Raw genomic sequence first — 15,325 nt, forward strand, 5'->3', positions numbered from 1 at the left:
GAGATTTTCCAGGCATTTCTGATTTTATTCTAAGAATTCTCCTTTGCACACTTTCCTAAGTCCACAAGTTTTGGTGGAGGGGCTGAATGTATAAAGTGGGGGATGGGGTGGCAATCAAGTGGGCTACTTTTTCCTGGAGGATGTCAAGCTTCTTGAATGTTTGTTGGAGCTGCACTCATATAGGGAATTGGAGAGTATTCCACACACTCCTGTTGTGTGCCTTGTAGATAGTGGACAGATTTTGGAGAGTCAGGAGATAAGCTGCTCAGCACAGAATACCAAGCTTCTGATCTGTTCTTACCATCACAGCATCACCAGTAAAGTTTCTGGTGGCTCCCAGAAAGTTGATGGTGGGAGATTCCACAATGGTAATGTTGTCGAATGTCAAGAGGAGATGGTTAAACTCGATCATTAGAAACAATCATTAACTCAAGCTTGTGTGATACGAACTTTACTTGTCAGCCATCATTCCAATTTTGTCCAGGTCTTGTTGCATGTGAACATGGACTGCTTCATTATCTGAGGAGCTGCTAATGAAGACTGTGCAATCATCAGCTAACATCTCCACTGATGATGGAAGGAAGATCACTGATGAAGCATCTGACGATGGTTGGGCCTTGAGTACTACCCTGACAAATTCTTATAACTTTTTCCTGGGACTGAGATGATTGACCTTCAACAAATATAACCATTTCCTTTTGGCTAGGTAGGAATTCAACCAATGGAAAGTTTCCTCCCAAGCCCTTGTCTCCTCCCTTAACCGATTCCCTTTGACTTCAATTTTACTAGGAGTTTTTGATGCCACACTTGATCAAGTGTTGCCTTGAAGTCCAAGGTAGTCACTTTCAACTCACCTCTGGAATTCAGCTCTTTTGTCCATGTTTGTTTAATGGCTGTAGTGAGGTCTGGAGTGGATTGGTCCTGGTCGAACCAAACAGAGAATCAGTGAGCAGGGGCCAATTTATAGCACTGTCGATGACACCTCCCATCGTTTTGTTGATGGTTGAAAGTAGACTAGTGGGTGATAATTGCTGCATTGGATTTGTCATGCTTTTTGTGAACAGGCCTTTGTCAGGTGGATGCCAGTATTGTTGCTATATTGGAACAACTTGGCTAGAGGCACAGCTAGTTCTGGAGCACACGTCTTCACCGCCACAGCGTGGATGTTGTCAGAGCCCATAACCTTTCATGTGTTAAGTGCAGTCAGCCATTTCTTGATATCACATGGATTGAGTTGAATTGGTTGAAGTCTGGCATCTGTGATGGTGGGAACCTTAGGAGGCGGCCAAGATGGATCACTGTTTTGACACTTCTGGCTCCAGTATTAAAAAAACTATTCACTGTTTGCTCTTCAAAACATTGGACTACTCCAATTCCAATTCATAGTCATATCACTGTATCCTTTTACTTTCCTCTTTTCAAATATTTATCCCTTTTTAAATGATGTTACTATCTGGACATTACATTTACAATCTGTTATGTTGCACTCCAATTGTAAGATATTTGGGGGTATGAATTTATCCAGAGTGATATTGGAAACAGACAATAGCAAATTGAAAGTCCGTTTTCCACTCCAACAAACTTTCTTTTCCATAGTATTAGAAGGTAAAGAAAATCTGGTGGAGTACAAAATGGCCCCCGAATCTCTATTGCCTCTGTTACACCACTATCAATTTATAACTCTGTATATTTGGAGTGGTGCTCAGGTGTTCTAATAATTGGATGCTGCTAATTTTTTGTGGCTCAGTAAATAATGCCTTTGTATGTGTTGAAAGGCAGACACAGTGCCTCCTTGTTTGATTATATGGGATGCTTGATGTGGCATTTACAGCTCCACAGTATTTCAGACTATCCACGAGTAAAAGTCAAGCTAACGTTTTTCAAACACACTCCCCAGCTATATATTTGTATCAAGTAGCAAAGCCCTCAACATGCAACATATAATATACTTCCTTCTAAAATTGGTATGGTAATGCAGCTCAATAGAAATGTTGAGGAGTCAGCAGACTATTGTCCACCCCACCTGCACAATTTTTAAGATTGATAATTGTGGCTCACCTGCATGGCACCTAAAGATTGATCTAAACAGTGAAATGAACAGAATATTCATTACAGACAGAAAGTACTGGATTTTGTCACAGGATCCTGATAACAGTACCAAATGGAGGTCAAAGGCCAAAATTGCTGGAAGTAAGATTGGCTCAGCAATTTCCTGGGAGGCAGCCTCCTAACTGCCTGCTTTTGCATTCACCAACTGTTGGTGCTGCCAGCCCATCAGCGAGGTTGGTGCTGCTGGGACAGGTTGGGTATCATGAGGGTGTTTTAACATAGAGGTATCATCACTGGGCTGCATAACAGACTAGAACTAAGCAAAATCTAGGCCATGAGTGATGGACTGGAAACCTTGTGACCTTTCATATTCATGACCCCGTCAATGGGGCATGGAACATCCTTCTCCAGTGAGTCTCCAGGCTGTCACCAGGAGACCACCTCCAATGAGCTGATGGCCTTTGCACCCAACGGGAATGTGGAGGGTTGGTTGCTCCACCAATGTCAAAATGTTGGGGAATCATGAAATCAACCCTAATTGGGTCCTTAACATAATTGGTTGCCCTCCTCCCTAGTGCAGGAAGCCAATCTGATTCCTAGCCTGCCCCTGAAAAAATTCTGTAGTGGCGGAAATGGGTGGGAGTGGCATCACGGTGTGGCTCTCCCCCACCCATCCTGATTTTCCCAGCTCACCTGCCATCCAAGGAAATTCAGCCCCAACAGTGTGATAGTCTTTAAAGTGACAAGGACATATTATTAGGAAGTAGTTGCAATATGATTTTCAGAATACATATCCCTGTTAAATGTAACTTCAAAATAAATCAAATTTTGGAAGAAACCTTCAGCCACTCACATTTTATTGAAATTTTTTTTAAATAATTGACCCATTTTTAAACTTATAATTCACCAGGACAACTGAGATGGCCAAAGAGTAAACGTATAGTACGCTAACCATAGAATAAATGACAGCTGAAAAATTTGCAGCACTCCAGTGAACCAACGAAAGATGTGACTTCACCAGTGGGGATCCACTCAAGTGACTGAGCTAATAAGTAACCAGTACAAGAAGTTGTTTAAAGAAAGCAAGTACTTCAAGCACACATTTCACTTTCAAGTGTCTTTGCTAGTTGCTAGCTAAGCACAGTAAATAAGATTCCTTTATTGGTTAAAAAGTAGACTGGAATAACTAATAACAGATTATAGGCAGATTTCAAATGTAAGTAAACTGTTTGCATCTCCGTCTCTAGAGTGTGTTATGAAATCCATTCGTTCTGTGTTTTATGTAAGCTTGTAGTCTTCGGAGCTTGTAACGTTTGAGGTACAGATGTACCACTGCTTATTACATTTGTTCCTGCCAAGTAACCAGGCTGGGACCCTCTTTGAATGTTGTGTTAGGTCACCAGATTCATTTCAAGGGCCAGTGAACAACGCTTCTTGGGGAGTCACTTTTAAGTCAATCGGTCAATTTTAATCATAAAAGAAGAGTCCCAGGGAGAGGTCTCAAAAGGAAGTCCCAGTCAGGGGACAGAAGTCTCAGTTAAGTGAAAAGAAGGGAGCACAGAAACAGGCTAAAAATTAAAGAAAGGGCTGCAGAGAGCAGACTTTAAATGATGAGGGCTCAGGAGAAGTCTTGGTAATTGGAGACGGCTCAGAAGAAGTCCTTAAAATCGAAGACAGCTGTCGAAAGTTGGTTACTCTCTTCTGTGGATCACCGGACAAAGATAACATTTTGGAGCAGTGGTGTTCTGCTTGACATGGCGAAGATCTGAAACTATGGGTGGAATTTTCTGTGCCTGCTGGCAACAAGTGTGATAGGTGGCGTGAATGGACAATATGCCGTGATTGTTTTCACTACAATGGAAAGGCAGGTCATGATTGTCCACTCAGCCCGCCAACGGAGCGCCATGTTTCCCACTATCTGTTGTTGGGAACCTCATTGTAATACTTCAGCATATCATTATCAGGCCATCCCACCAGGCTCTTGCACCCCTGCTGGATCGTCTGGCGGGAAAGCACATCAACATGTTTCACAACAGCACTCGGCGACCTTCACTTTGGATGAATTGGAGGTGAGTGAACAGCATCGCTCTGTAGAGCTTGCCTGGGTCGCCTGTTGCTTTGCAGGCTTCAGGGGCACCGGGGGAGTCGGGGTTAAGTGCTGCCCTGCCTCGGAGGCAAATTTGGAGGGTGAGGGGGAGCGGGAGGCAAGTGCCGCCCTGCCATGGAGGCAGTTTTTGAGGGTGAAGACTGTTGTTGAGCAGGTGGTAAGTGCTGCCCTGTCTCGGAGGCAACTTTTGAGGTTGGGGTAGCAAGGGGCAAGTGCCGCTCTGCACACAAATATTAGGGGTGGGAGGGGTAGGGTGGGTGAGGAAAGTGGCCGTGCATTTGGGAAACCTGTAGGAAGTGACTCTGTAACTGAGGCAGTTCAAGCACAGCCACATTGATATGCTTGGGATCGTGCTCCTAGTTATCTGCCCACTCAAGCAATGCAGGGTCATCAATGTGCCACCAAGTTCTTGGGAATTGGTCACTCACATCTGCCAGTTACTGCAGGATTTGGTACCACAGGGACATGGAGGGCATCCACTGCCAGTGGCTGTGAAAATGACCACGGCGCTCAATTTCTACACCAGTGGCTCCTTTCAGGACTCCACAGGTGACCTCTGTGGGATCTCTCAAGCCTCCACCCACAAATGCATCCATGAGGTCACGGATGCCATCTTTGCAAAGTAACACAACTTTGTGCATTTGGCCCGGGGCTAGGGCAGCCAAAATGCAAGAGCGATTGAATTTGTCCAGATCTCGGGTTTCCCACAGGCACGGGGTGCGATTGACTGCATTCAGGGCGCTCATATCTCCGTCACAACACATGGTGGACTACATCAACAGCAAGAGCTTCCATTCTCTGAATGTGTAGCTGGTGTGTGACCACCAGAACTGCATCCTGGAGACTTCCAGGGTCCACAGCAGCTGCAGGGATGTCTCCTCGGGGACATGGGCTACCCGCAAAGGCCATAGCTGATGACACCTGTGCAGCAGCCTCAGACTGCAGCAGAGCAACGGTATAATAAGGCTCATGCTGCAACTCACACATTGGTTGAGCAGACCATCGGGATGCTGAAGATGAGGTTCCGATGCCTGACCAGTCCGCAGAGTGTCACGCATCGTTGTCGTCTGCTGCGCCCTTTACAACCTGGCGCTGCAATGGGGAGACGAGCTGGCTGAGGAGGAGATGGAGGAGTTGCACGTCTCCTCTGATGCAGAGAACACCAACGGGTATGATGATGAGGAGGCCCTCTGAGGCGACAATGACAGGGATGAGGTCCTTGCACTGGCTAGACGAGGCTTCTGTGTTTGGGAGGCCCTCATAACTGCTACATTTGTGTAGGATGATGACGACATGCAGTTAGGTGGCCCCATAGTTTCTCACATTGCATTTGTGAATGTTTGCTTCCAGATTGGCTTATGGCAGCGTGAATACCCTCTGTGAGAATGCTCCTGTCATGGAGACACAGTGAAGGCCCTAATAGTCGCTCGATTGCAGGAGGATGGTGACAACATGCAGTCAGGACACTCCATAGATCTTCACACAGCCTCTGAGAATGTCTGAGCCCTGTCTGGCTGAGGGCAGATCACTTGCGCTTTGAGATCAGGTTCATATCATCGAAACACAGCAAGAGAGCAGGGTGGAGTGTTAAAATGGCAGGGGACAGGGAGGTCTGGGTCATGCTTGCAGACAGACCGAAGGTGTTCTGCAAAGCGGTCACCCTGTCTGCGTTTGGTCTCTCCAATGTAGAGGAAACCGCATTGGGAGCAACGAATGCAGTAGACTAAGTTGGGGGAAATGCAAGTGAAATGCTGCTTCACTTGAAAGGAGTGTTTGGGCCCTTGGATGGTGAGGAGAGAGGAAGTGAAGGGGCAAAATATGCAACACCTGCCCCTTCACTTCCTCTCTCCTCACCATCCAAGGGCCCAAACACTCCTTTCAAGTGAAGCAGCATTTCACTTGCATTTAAATGGGCAGAGATTTAGCAACATCAATCTCTGCTCACTTTTCTGACAAGACCTGTGAGAGATATATGAAGTAGACCTGACAAGAAAATCCACATGCAAGCAGTGCAGTTTATTCAAGGAAAAGTGCACCCTGTTCACCCAGGGAAGAAATCTGGGACGTGCTTAAAACATACAAGTAGAAAAACCCTTTGCCAGGTGTGTAGTTTGACTATAATAGAACAAATTACAAACAGTAAAAGATATTAACTGTTAAATTTACCTTCCTGTAGTAACAAATGCAGCAATCCTCCTGAGATGCAATTAACAGTGAACAACCAAACAGGACTAGGTGTGTAAATTATTAGTTAGTTAACTTACTTGTTGGCCATATCTGTAGAGAAGACATATACAACTTTAGAAGGGGTCTTTTGGGTGGTGCTAGATTCTGGCATCAGATTCTGGTCTCCAACAGAATGGTGTGAAGGAGTGGAAGACCTACAGGCATCTGGATTGGAAGAAGGGAAGGAGAGTGCTGCCAGTTGTTCCTGGGGCTTGACACTCTCAGCAGAGTTACAGTCTGTAACACAATACAAACAGTCAGAAAAGAGAAACATTCAAAGATAGATAAACATATAAAATCACATTTTTTATTGGGGCTTCAACAGTACTTGTCTCTGATGCAATCTCTCACCTCTTAGCATCCTTTCATAATAGTTAAAACCCATACAAATGTTCCGTTGAATTTGAAAAGTTTTCAAGACTATACAGTGTAAAGCCATTTTTTATATCAATAATTATTATTTATTGTGCTGAAACCAATTTTAAAAGCAGCTTTAAAAGTCTAAACAGCAGCATTTCAGTGACTTAAAGCAGCAGTTTCTAAGATGACTGAATTTTTGCATCACCATCCTACAAATTGCACAGCCATTGTAATGAATCTAGACTGCCTAGAAGAATCCATCACAGATAATTGCCTTGGAGGAATGTAAATGGTCATCTCGGGATCCATTCACAAAGCATTTGGACAACTTCGATATAACAGGGTGTCAAGCCTATGGCCATACTAGTCTGAAAACGCCCGATCTTGTCTGATCTCGGAAGCTAAGCAGACTCAGGCCTGGTTAGTTTTGGGGCTTGGCCTAAATAGCCAAGTGGTTATGGTACTGGGCTTGTATCCCCAAGATCAAGAGTTCAAATCTCACAATGGCGAACAATGTAACTTCATCTGAAACAGATAACAGGGTGTCAAACAAGCCATTAGACGTAATCACATTGGACAATGGGCAATGGCTGAGAAGGGAACACTTCCAGCCATTATGTAATTAAGTCTAAACCATGGACCTGGAATCAACTCGCTAGGGGTAACTTGCCAATTGGAAATAAGGAGAGTATTTTTTTAAGAAACTGCTTTACTTCAGGCCAATGAGGGACCAGTCAGAAGAAGGAGACATCAAAAAAGCAGGACCCTAAGTGAGTACTCTTTCTGTCTCTTTCTATTTCTCTCCATCCATCTGGCAAGCTTGAAACCTGCCTGTTGCTTGACCAGCCACTTGCCAGATGCAGCATTTTAAAATTCAACCCGATGGCTAACATCTCCAGTGGCAGAATTTTTAGCTTGGCGGGTGGGCGCTGCCTGAACTGCTCAACTGTTAAATAAAGTGTGTTGATGTCAGACAAGCGTGCCAACCTCAACGTACACCCTCGTGATATTTCGCTAGGTGGGCATGCAATGGAGAGGGAGGTGCACCCGCCATTAATTAAGTAGCTAGTTAAGGCCCTTGAGACACCTACTTTACGTAGTCCGAGCGATTTTTAGGCTGTCGCACAGGCAAAACGGTAGGCAGACAGGCCATAATTAGTAAAACCTCATCCATGGGTGGGATAAGAGGGGTCAGTGGCATTGTCAAAGCGATTAGTGAGGAGTGCAGGATATCACTTGCTACTGGCTGCTTCTGCGAACGTGACAGGTTCATCTCGCTTCAGAGCTGCACTCAGAGAATTTCAAGGCTTCAGTTCAGGACTAAGTGTTGTTTCCCAGGTCCCCAGAGGTTTCACACCAAGTGGGCCCTTCCAGGTATCAGACAGCTTTCCCTAACTCTGGTGGAGATTGTGGTCTCCCTGGATGCACCTCCTCCTCTGAGGAGGAGAAGGCCAAAAGGGGGAGGAGGCCAGGTGTCCCTATGCTGTTTGCAGGGGAGCGACCTGTGGGAGGAGAGGTGCAGGCACAAGGGGCGCAGGACCAACAGGAAATCCAAGGTGGAAGGGACCGCAGAAGACGTCACTATCCTGTTGCCAGGGTTTTCAGGCGGCGATGCAGCGACCTCAAAATATCCGAGGTGCAATGCTGAAGGAGATTCTGTCTCTCAAGAGAGGCAGTGACCTCCATCTGTCAGAGGATCGGCCCTGAGATCAGCTCCCACTGTGTGGGTGGACACCCCATGCCAGTGGCACTGAAGGTCAAAGTGGCCCTCAACTTCTATACCTCTGGCTCTTTCCAGGGGTCAGTGGGGGATCTGTGTGGAGTCTCCCAATCAGCTGTCCACAGTTGTGTCAAGCTGGTGACAGATGCTCTGTTCAGGCAGGTATTGACTTTCGTTCATTTCCGTACGGACAAGGCCAGCCAGGCAGAGCGAGCCAGGGGCCTCGCGTGATTGCTGGGTTCCCCCGTGTCCAGGGTGCAATAGACTGCACACATGTGGCCATCAAGGCACCAGCGGGTTAGCCGGGTGCCTTCGTCAAAAGGAAGGGCTTCCACTCCATGAACGTGCAGATAGTGTGTGATCACAGGATGCAGATCCTGTAAGTCTGTGCAAGGTACCCTGGCAGCTCCCACAATGTTACATCCTGAGACATTCCCAGGTGCCAAGGCTCTTCAGTGCTCCAGCCCGACTAGATGGGTGACGAGGCCTATATCCCGGAAAAGGTGGCTCATGATGCCTCTCTGCTACCCAAGAACAGAGGCCGAGCAGTGGTACAACAGGAACCATGCCTCCATAAGGCAGTGGTAGAGAGAACCATAGGTCTTCTCAAGATGCACTTCTAATGCCTGGACCATTCAGTGTCACTGATAGTGGTGACATGCTGCGCTCTACACAATCTGGCACTGGGAAGGGGGATACAGTGGAGGAAGAAGATTTTGATGCAGCTGCACAGGCAATGGATGAAGAGTCTGGTAGTGAGTCTGAGGACAAGCACGGTGAGGAGAACGCTGAGGGCATGGATGCTGACCTGGGTAACCTCCAGGGAGGCAGGGACGCTTGGGAGGCTTTGATTCAGCTGGCCTACCAAATAAGAACTACCACCACATGCCAGAGCAGCAGGCTCCATACTCGATACCTGACAGGACCATTTCCTTGGTCAACAACATACACTATATGCCTTTGCAATAAAGTTTCAGGAGACACACATCCATCATAACATCATGGCTTACCCTGCACCTCCAGAGCAAATGAAACATACAGAGGCCAATTGCGCAAAATAACATTTCATTTACTTGTGAAAAATGTGAAACATTGCTGAAATTAACATTAACCGGTGTTTTCAATCACGCCATGAAAAAATGTAAAGAAAAATGTGGCAACAAAATATCGCCCGTGATAAGGCAGTCTTGTGCTTAAGGTGTTTTAAGTTTTCGTTTCCGAGTGCTCCGTCTAGGTGCTCTCCCCTCGCTGGCACCGGCATTGGAGACAGCCTGCTCACTCTGCTGTCTTGTTGGCCTTGGTGACCTTGGCAGGCGTCCTCTGGCCCGTGGAGCCTGTGCTGGCCCCTCCTGGGAGGCAGCAGTCAGTTCCATGGCTGGCACCTCCCCAGTCATCGCAGCCTTATCAGATGCCATGGTCACTGGTAGGTGGGGTGGAAGAGCTGCTGCCATCATCCAGAGCCCCCTGAGAGGAGCCTGCAGAGACAACAAGCAGCTCGTGCACCAATGTGATGTCGCTTTGGATCTCCCTGCTCACCACTGATGGACGGGCACCGAGCTGAGATACTGGGTGTCCAATCCATCTCCCACACTGACAGTGACCATCTGAGGTCAGTTCTGCTGAAGGGTCATGAGGACTCGAAACATCAACTCTTTTCTTCTCCGCCGATGCTGCCAGACTGCTGAGTTTTTCCAGGTAATTCTGTTTTTGATCTGAGGTCATTGCAGTGTGAGGGCTTGCAGGTCCAAGCGCATCCCCAGGAACCCCTGATTGAGTCCCTGGAGGATCCTCTCCATCAGAGTCGCCACTCTGTCCATGGAGGAGGCATTGCTTTCGGCCATGAGGGTCAAAGCAGTGTTTATGTTCCACAGGGTCTCCTCCATAACAGACACCATGGCACACTTTCCCTCATGTATCTCCGCCAGATCCTCCTGCACACCTCGCTGGACCTCCAGCATCTGCTGCATCAGGGACGACTCCAAAGGCACATCATCAGCCACTGACTGAGCATGTTCCTGGTCCCCACAATTCCTCCAACTGCTAGCACCCTGGGCACTCTCTGCCTCCGCCTGCACCTCAAGCGAGTGTGAAGTGCTCTCACCAATGTTCACCGATAAACTATACGGCGATCTAATGCTCAGCGAGGTGCTGGTATCTGTGTTGGTGCCTGCTTGACAGAGAGGGTGGTCCTCAGGTGTCAGGGGTGGGTCTTCAGGCTCCTCATGACAATCACCTGCTGATGGGCTTAAAAGGGAGAAGAAGGACATGTCATTAGTTTAAGTCATGACACTGTCACTGTGCACACCTGGCACCCTGGTGAGACAGAGATCTGCATCATGGTGCCTTTGTCTTTCAATTATTAATGGAGATTCCAGGTTCCAGGCTTACATCAATATAGTGACTACACTGGAACTGACATTCTCACCTCAGTGCACTGCACTCTTACCTTCCTCTGGCACATCAATCTCACCGTGGCCGCATGACCGAGGTACACAACGCCTCTCTAACTCCATGGCCTTCTGCCCGTACCGCGTAAGGATGTGAAGGTATAGGGGTCCACCGCCAGCCCGCGACCTCTCAACATTGTTATGGGATATTTTCTCCTGAAAGGAGAGAGGAGCATTGATTAGTCCACCCTCTACCTGCAGCACCACTGCAGCCTGGCCAACACCACCTGAGGCACACCTCGCGGGGCTCAGCCGATTCATGACCCTGGAGCCACAAGGCACTCAGTCCAAGCAGCCAGGGCTCACCCTCTTGGCCAAATCCTGCCTCATTGATATTTTCCACTCACACTCTTAACACCTCTGAGGTCCATGGGGGGATGGACAGCTCTTAACTCTTAAGTGACCCATGACAACATGTATGCACTCTTCCCAATCGTAGGAGATCATTGAAGCATTTCTGGCACTGCACCCATGTGCCCCTCACCATGTCAGTTGCTAACCCTGGTGAGGTGGGGAGCCTCCTCGTCCCGTCCCTGGGGGCAAGGGTTTCTCTCTTCACTGCCACCTCCTCCAGGGGTGCTGGGAGGCACTCATCTGAGAAATACGGGGCCAACTGACCCGCCGACCTGTTCCCCCACCTGCCCTGTCCACCCACAACGGATTCCACTGTGCAACCTTCAGCCTCCTTCCATAGCAGTCTTCCAGGGGCTGCCGAGGCCGCTTTTGAATTGGCTACCAGGTCGCCATTGAACCCGGCGGACATCACACCCGCACCTTTTCGCTCAGTCCCAAGCCACGTATCAGGCTGAGCGGGTGTTAACTGGCCCACCAGTGTAAAATCACAGTGCATTGCCAATTGCGGACGGCTTCCCAACTTCCCCTGCCTGTCCACTCTGATCCCGCACGCCAAGGGCAAAACTTTGCCCTAGAAGAAAAGATAAATCGTCAACATCTCTAAATTGTTTCAACAGAAAATTGAGATGAACCATTGAGCCCAACCTGAAACCATCCAAGCCATCAATCTACAAGATCTGTATACCACTGACTTTTATTGAGCTTCAAAGTTACTTAAAGTATCCTCCCATTTTGTAACTTATTTGTGTATGTGTGGTGTGAACTCTTGAGTGCATGTGTGTGTTAGAGTCAGAGTGTTTCTATTAGTCAGGAGTCTGACGGAATACTCTCCACTTGCCTGTATGAGTGCAGCTCCAACAACACTCAAGAAGCTTGACACCATCCAGGACAATGTAGCCCGCTTAATTGGCACCACATCCACAAATGTTCACTCTTTCCACCACTGATGCACAGCGGCAGCATTCTGTACCATCTACAAGATGCTCGGCAGAAACTTACCAAAGATTCTTAGACAGCACCTTCCAAACTCACAGTCCCTACAATCTAGAAGAACAAGGGCAGTGGATTCGGGAGAACATCGACACCTGGAATTTCACCTCTAAAACACTAACCATTCTGACTTGGAAATATACCGTCGTTCCTTTACTGTCACTGGGCCAAAATCCTGGAACTCCCTTCCTAACAGCACTGTGGGTGTACCTACACCACTTGGGCTACAGCGGTTCAAGAAGGCAGCTCACCACCACCTTCTCAAGGGAAATTAGGGATGGGAATAAATATTGGCCTAGTCAGTGATGCCCACACCCCATAAACAAATGAAAATAAAAATGATTTAGATTGTATAGTACAATAAATACTATTCTTTTCTTTTGAAAGTTTACAAGGAAACCTGTCAGTGTGTGTCTTTTTATAATAAAAGCACCTAAACAGTTAAACAGTCACTGAATTAGCAAAAAAAAACTCGTTTAAAAATTCTGCTGCAGTCAAACGAACAGTGGGAAAACGAGAAGAGGGGATTTATTCAACCCCTCCTCTCCAGGCCATAACAGCGGGTTGACATTTCTGTACTGGACAGACCATTTAATCGGCAGAGTGCAGCCGACTAACTGAGTGAAGTCTTGAAGTTTGGTGAGAGGAAAGTTTAGAGAGGGGCAGAAGGAATTGTTTGCTTCCTCTTTTTATCTTTCTCACTCCATAGAAATTGATTCTGCCCTACGACAGGATGGTTTGGTGAGTATCTGGTAAGTTGGTAAGTTCTATTCTATCCCTAAGTTTTAAAATAGTGCATAATTTGGTGGTAAAGTTAATAGAATATATAAGAAAGCAAACTAAATAAGTGATTAACATAATTAAGTAATTATTTAAAACACATTAAGGATGGCAGAACAGCTGATGTGTCAAGGCTGCAGCATGTAGGAGCTCCTGGATAATATTGTGATCCAGGACAAACACATCCGGTAAGTGCGTGTGGCTTGAGGAACTTCGGCTCAGAGTCATTGAGCTAGAGGTTGAGCTGTAAACTCTGCAATACATCAGGAAGGGGGAAAGTTATTTGGATGCTTTATACCAGGATGCAGTGAGGATAGGGTCTTCTGATTTGGACAGTGGCCAGGGACAAGAGGGTGTGACTGCGAATGAGGCAGTTAAGGGAACCCAGATTGCAGGGGTATGAGCCTCTGCAATTGTCCAACGGATTTGGGGTTCTCTCAGCTTGTTTGGATGAGAATGGGGGCTGCAGGGTGGATGAGCAAACTGACCATGGCATCGTGGAAGCCATCCAAGTGGGGGTCCAAAAAGGAATGTAGTGGTAGTAGGGGACTGTATAGTAAGGGGTTTGACACTGTTCTCTGTAGCAAAGAGTGAGAGTCCAGACGGCTTTGTTGCCTGCCTGGTGCCAGGGTTTGGGATATCGAGTTCTGGCTTCTGGGGCACTGGCACCAATATTGGAGAAAGTGGGGTCTGTACCATTCAGACAATCTACACCTGAACTGTGCTGGGGCTGGTGTCCTCGTGAGCTGACTAACTAGGGAAGTAGAGGGGATTTTAAACTGAATGGTAGAGGCAAGGGATCAAGTTTGGGAAGATGTAGTAAACTGAAGAGAAGAGACAAGTATTAATATGGGAAACGATAAACAGACTGTGACAGGAAGGGACAGAAAGTACAATTCTAAGAGGAAATCAGCAGATAAGGCTAGATGCTACAAAAGTAATAAGAGAACAAAACTAAAGGCTCTGTATCAAAACGCATGTAGCATTTGAAACAAAAAAATGAACTGACAGCGCAAATAGAAATAAATAATTTTGATCTGATGGCCATTACCAAGACATGGCTATAGGATGACATAGATTGGGACCTAAATATTGAAGGATATATGACATTTAAGAAGGACAGGAAGTTAGGAAAAGGTGGAGGGGTGGCTTTGCTAATTAATGATGGTATTAGCACATTAGAGAAGGATGACCTAAGTTCAGGAAATCAGGATGTAGAAGTGGTTCGCATTGAGATGAGGAATGATAAAGGCAAGAAGTCACTTGTGAGAGTATTGTAACTACACAGTCGGACAGAGTATAAAAGAAGAGATAATGAGAGCTTGCCAGAAAAATACAGCAATAATCATGGGGGATTTTAATCTACATGCACACTGGAAACATCAGATGGCCAAAGGTAGCATAGATGAGGGGTTCATAGAATATTTTTGGGATAGTTTCTTAGAACAGCATATTCTGGAGTTAACCGGAGAGCAGGCTATACTAGACTTGGTATTGAGCACAAGATAGGATTAATGGATAACCTCCTCGTGAAAGCACTCCTAGGTAGCAATGATCATAATATAATTGAATTTTACATTCATTTGGAGGGAGAAACAAATGTGTCCAAGGCTAATATTTTAAACTTAAATAAGGGCAATTATGAGGGCATGAAAACAGAGTGAACTGGCTACTTAGGTAAAGGGATATGTCAATGGAAGTTTAGTGGTAGACATCTAAATGTCTGTGAATACACAGAACAGTCCAATGAGAAAGAAAAGTTCCAAGGGGAGGGTCCACCATCTGTGATTAACTAAAAAAGCTAAAGACAGTGTCAAACTTAAAGAAAAAGCATATAATTATGCAAAGATGGGTGGCAGGTCAGAAGATAGGAAAGAATATTAACAGCAAAGAATGACAAAAATATTAAGGAGGGAAAAATTAGAGTATGAGAGAAAGCTAGCTGGTCATATTAAGATGGACAGTAAGAGTTTCTATTGATATTTAAATATGAAAAGAGTTAACAAAGTGAGCATTGGTCCTATAGAAAATGCGTCTGGGGAATTGATAATGGAAAGTCGGGAGATGGCGGACAAATTAAACAAATATTTTGCTTCAGTCTTCACTATAGAGAGCACAAGTAACATTCCAGAAATTGCTGTAAATCAGTAAAAAAGGGGAAGGAGAAACTCGGGAAATTTACAATCACCAGGGAAGTGGCAAATTATTGGGCTGCGGGCTGACAAATCCCCAGGTCCAGATGGACGTCACCCTAAAGTCTTGAAAGAAGTGGCTAGTGAGATAGTTGATGCA

The 15,325-nt window shown here is 46.3% G+C and overlaps 1 protein-coding gene across 1 annotated transcript in view; it reads right to left on the bottom strand.

Annotated features, from left to right (window-relative positions):
• Positions 1-15,325, bottom strand: part of LOC121283785 (B-cell CLL/lymphoma 9 protein-like) — a 366,978-nt gene that overhangs the window by 216,882 nt on the left and 134,771 nt on the right. The window contains 1 exon segment of the mRNA XM_041198498.1: positions 6,421-6,619. Within this exon segment, the coding sequence (XP_041054432.1) occupies positions 6,421-6,619 (199 nt within the window).

Source organism: Carcharodon carcharias, chromosome 11 (genome assembly GCF_017639515.1).
Source record: "Carcharodon carcharias isolate sCarCar2 chromosome 11, sCarCar2.pri, whole genome shotgun sequence".
Lineage (NCBI taxonomy): Eukaryota > Metazoa > Chordata > Chondrichthyes > Lamniformes > Lamnidae > Carcharodon > Carcharodon carcharias.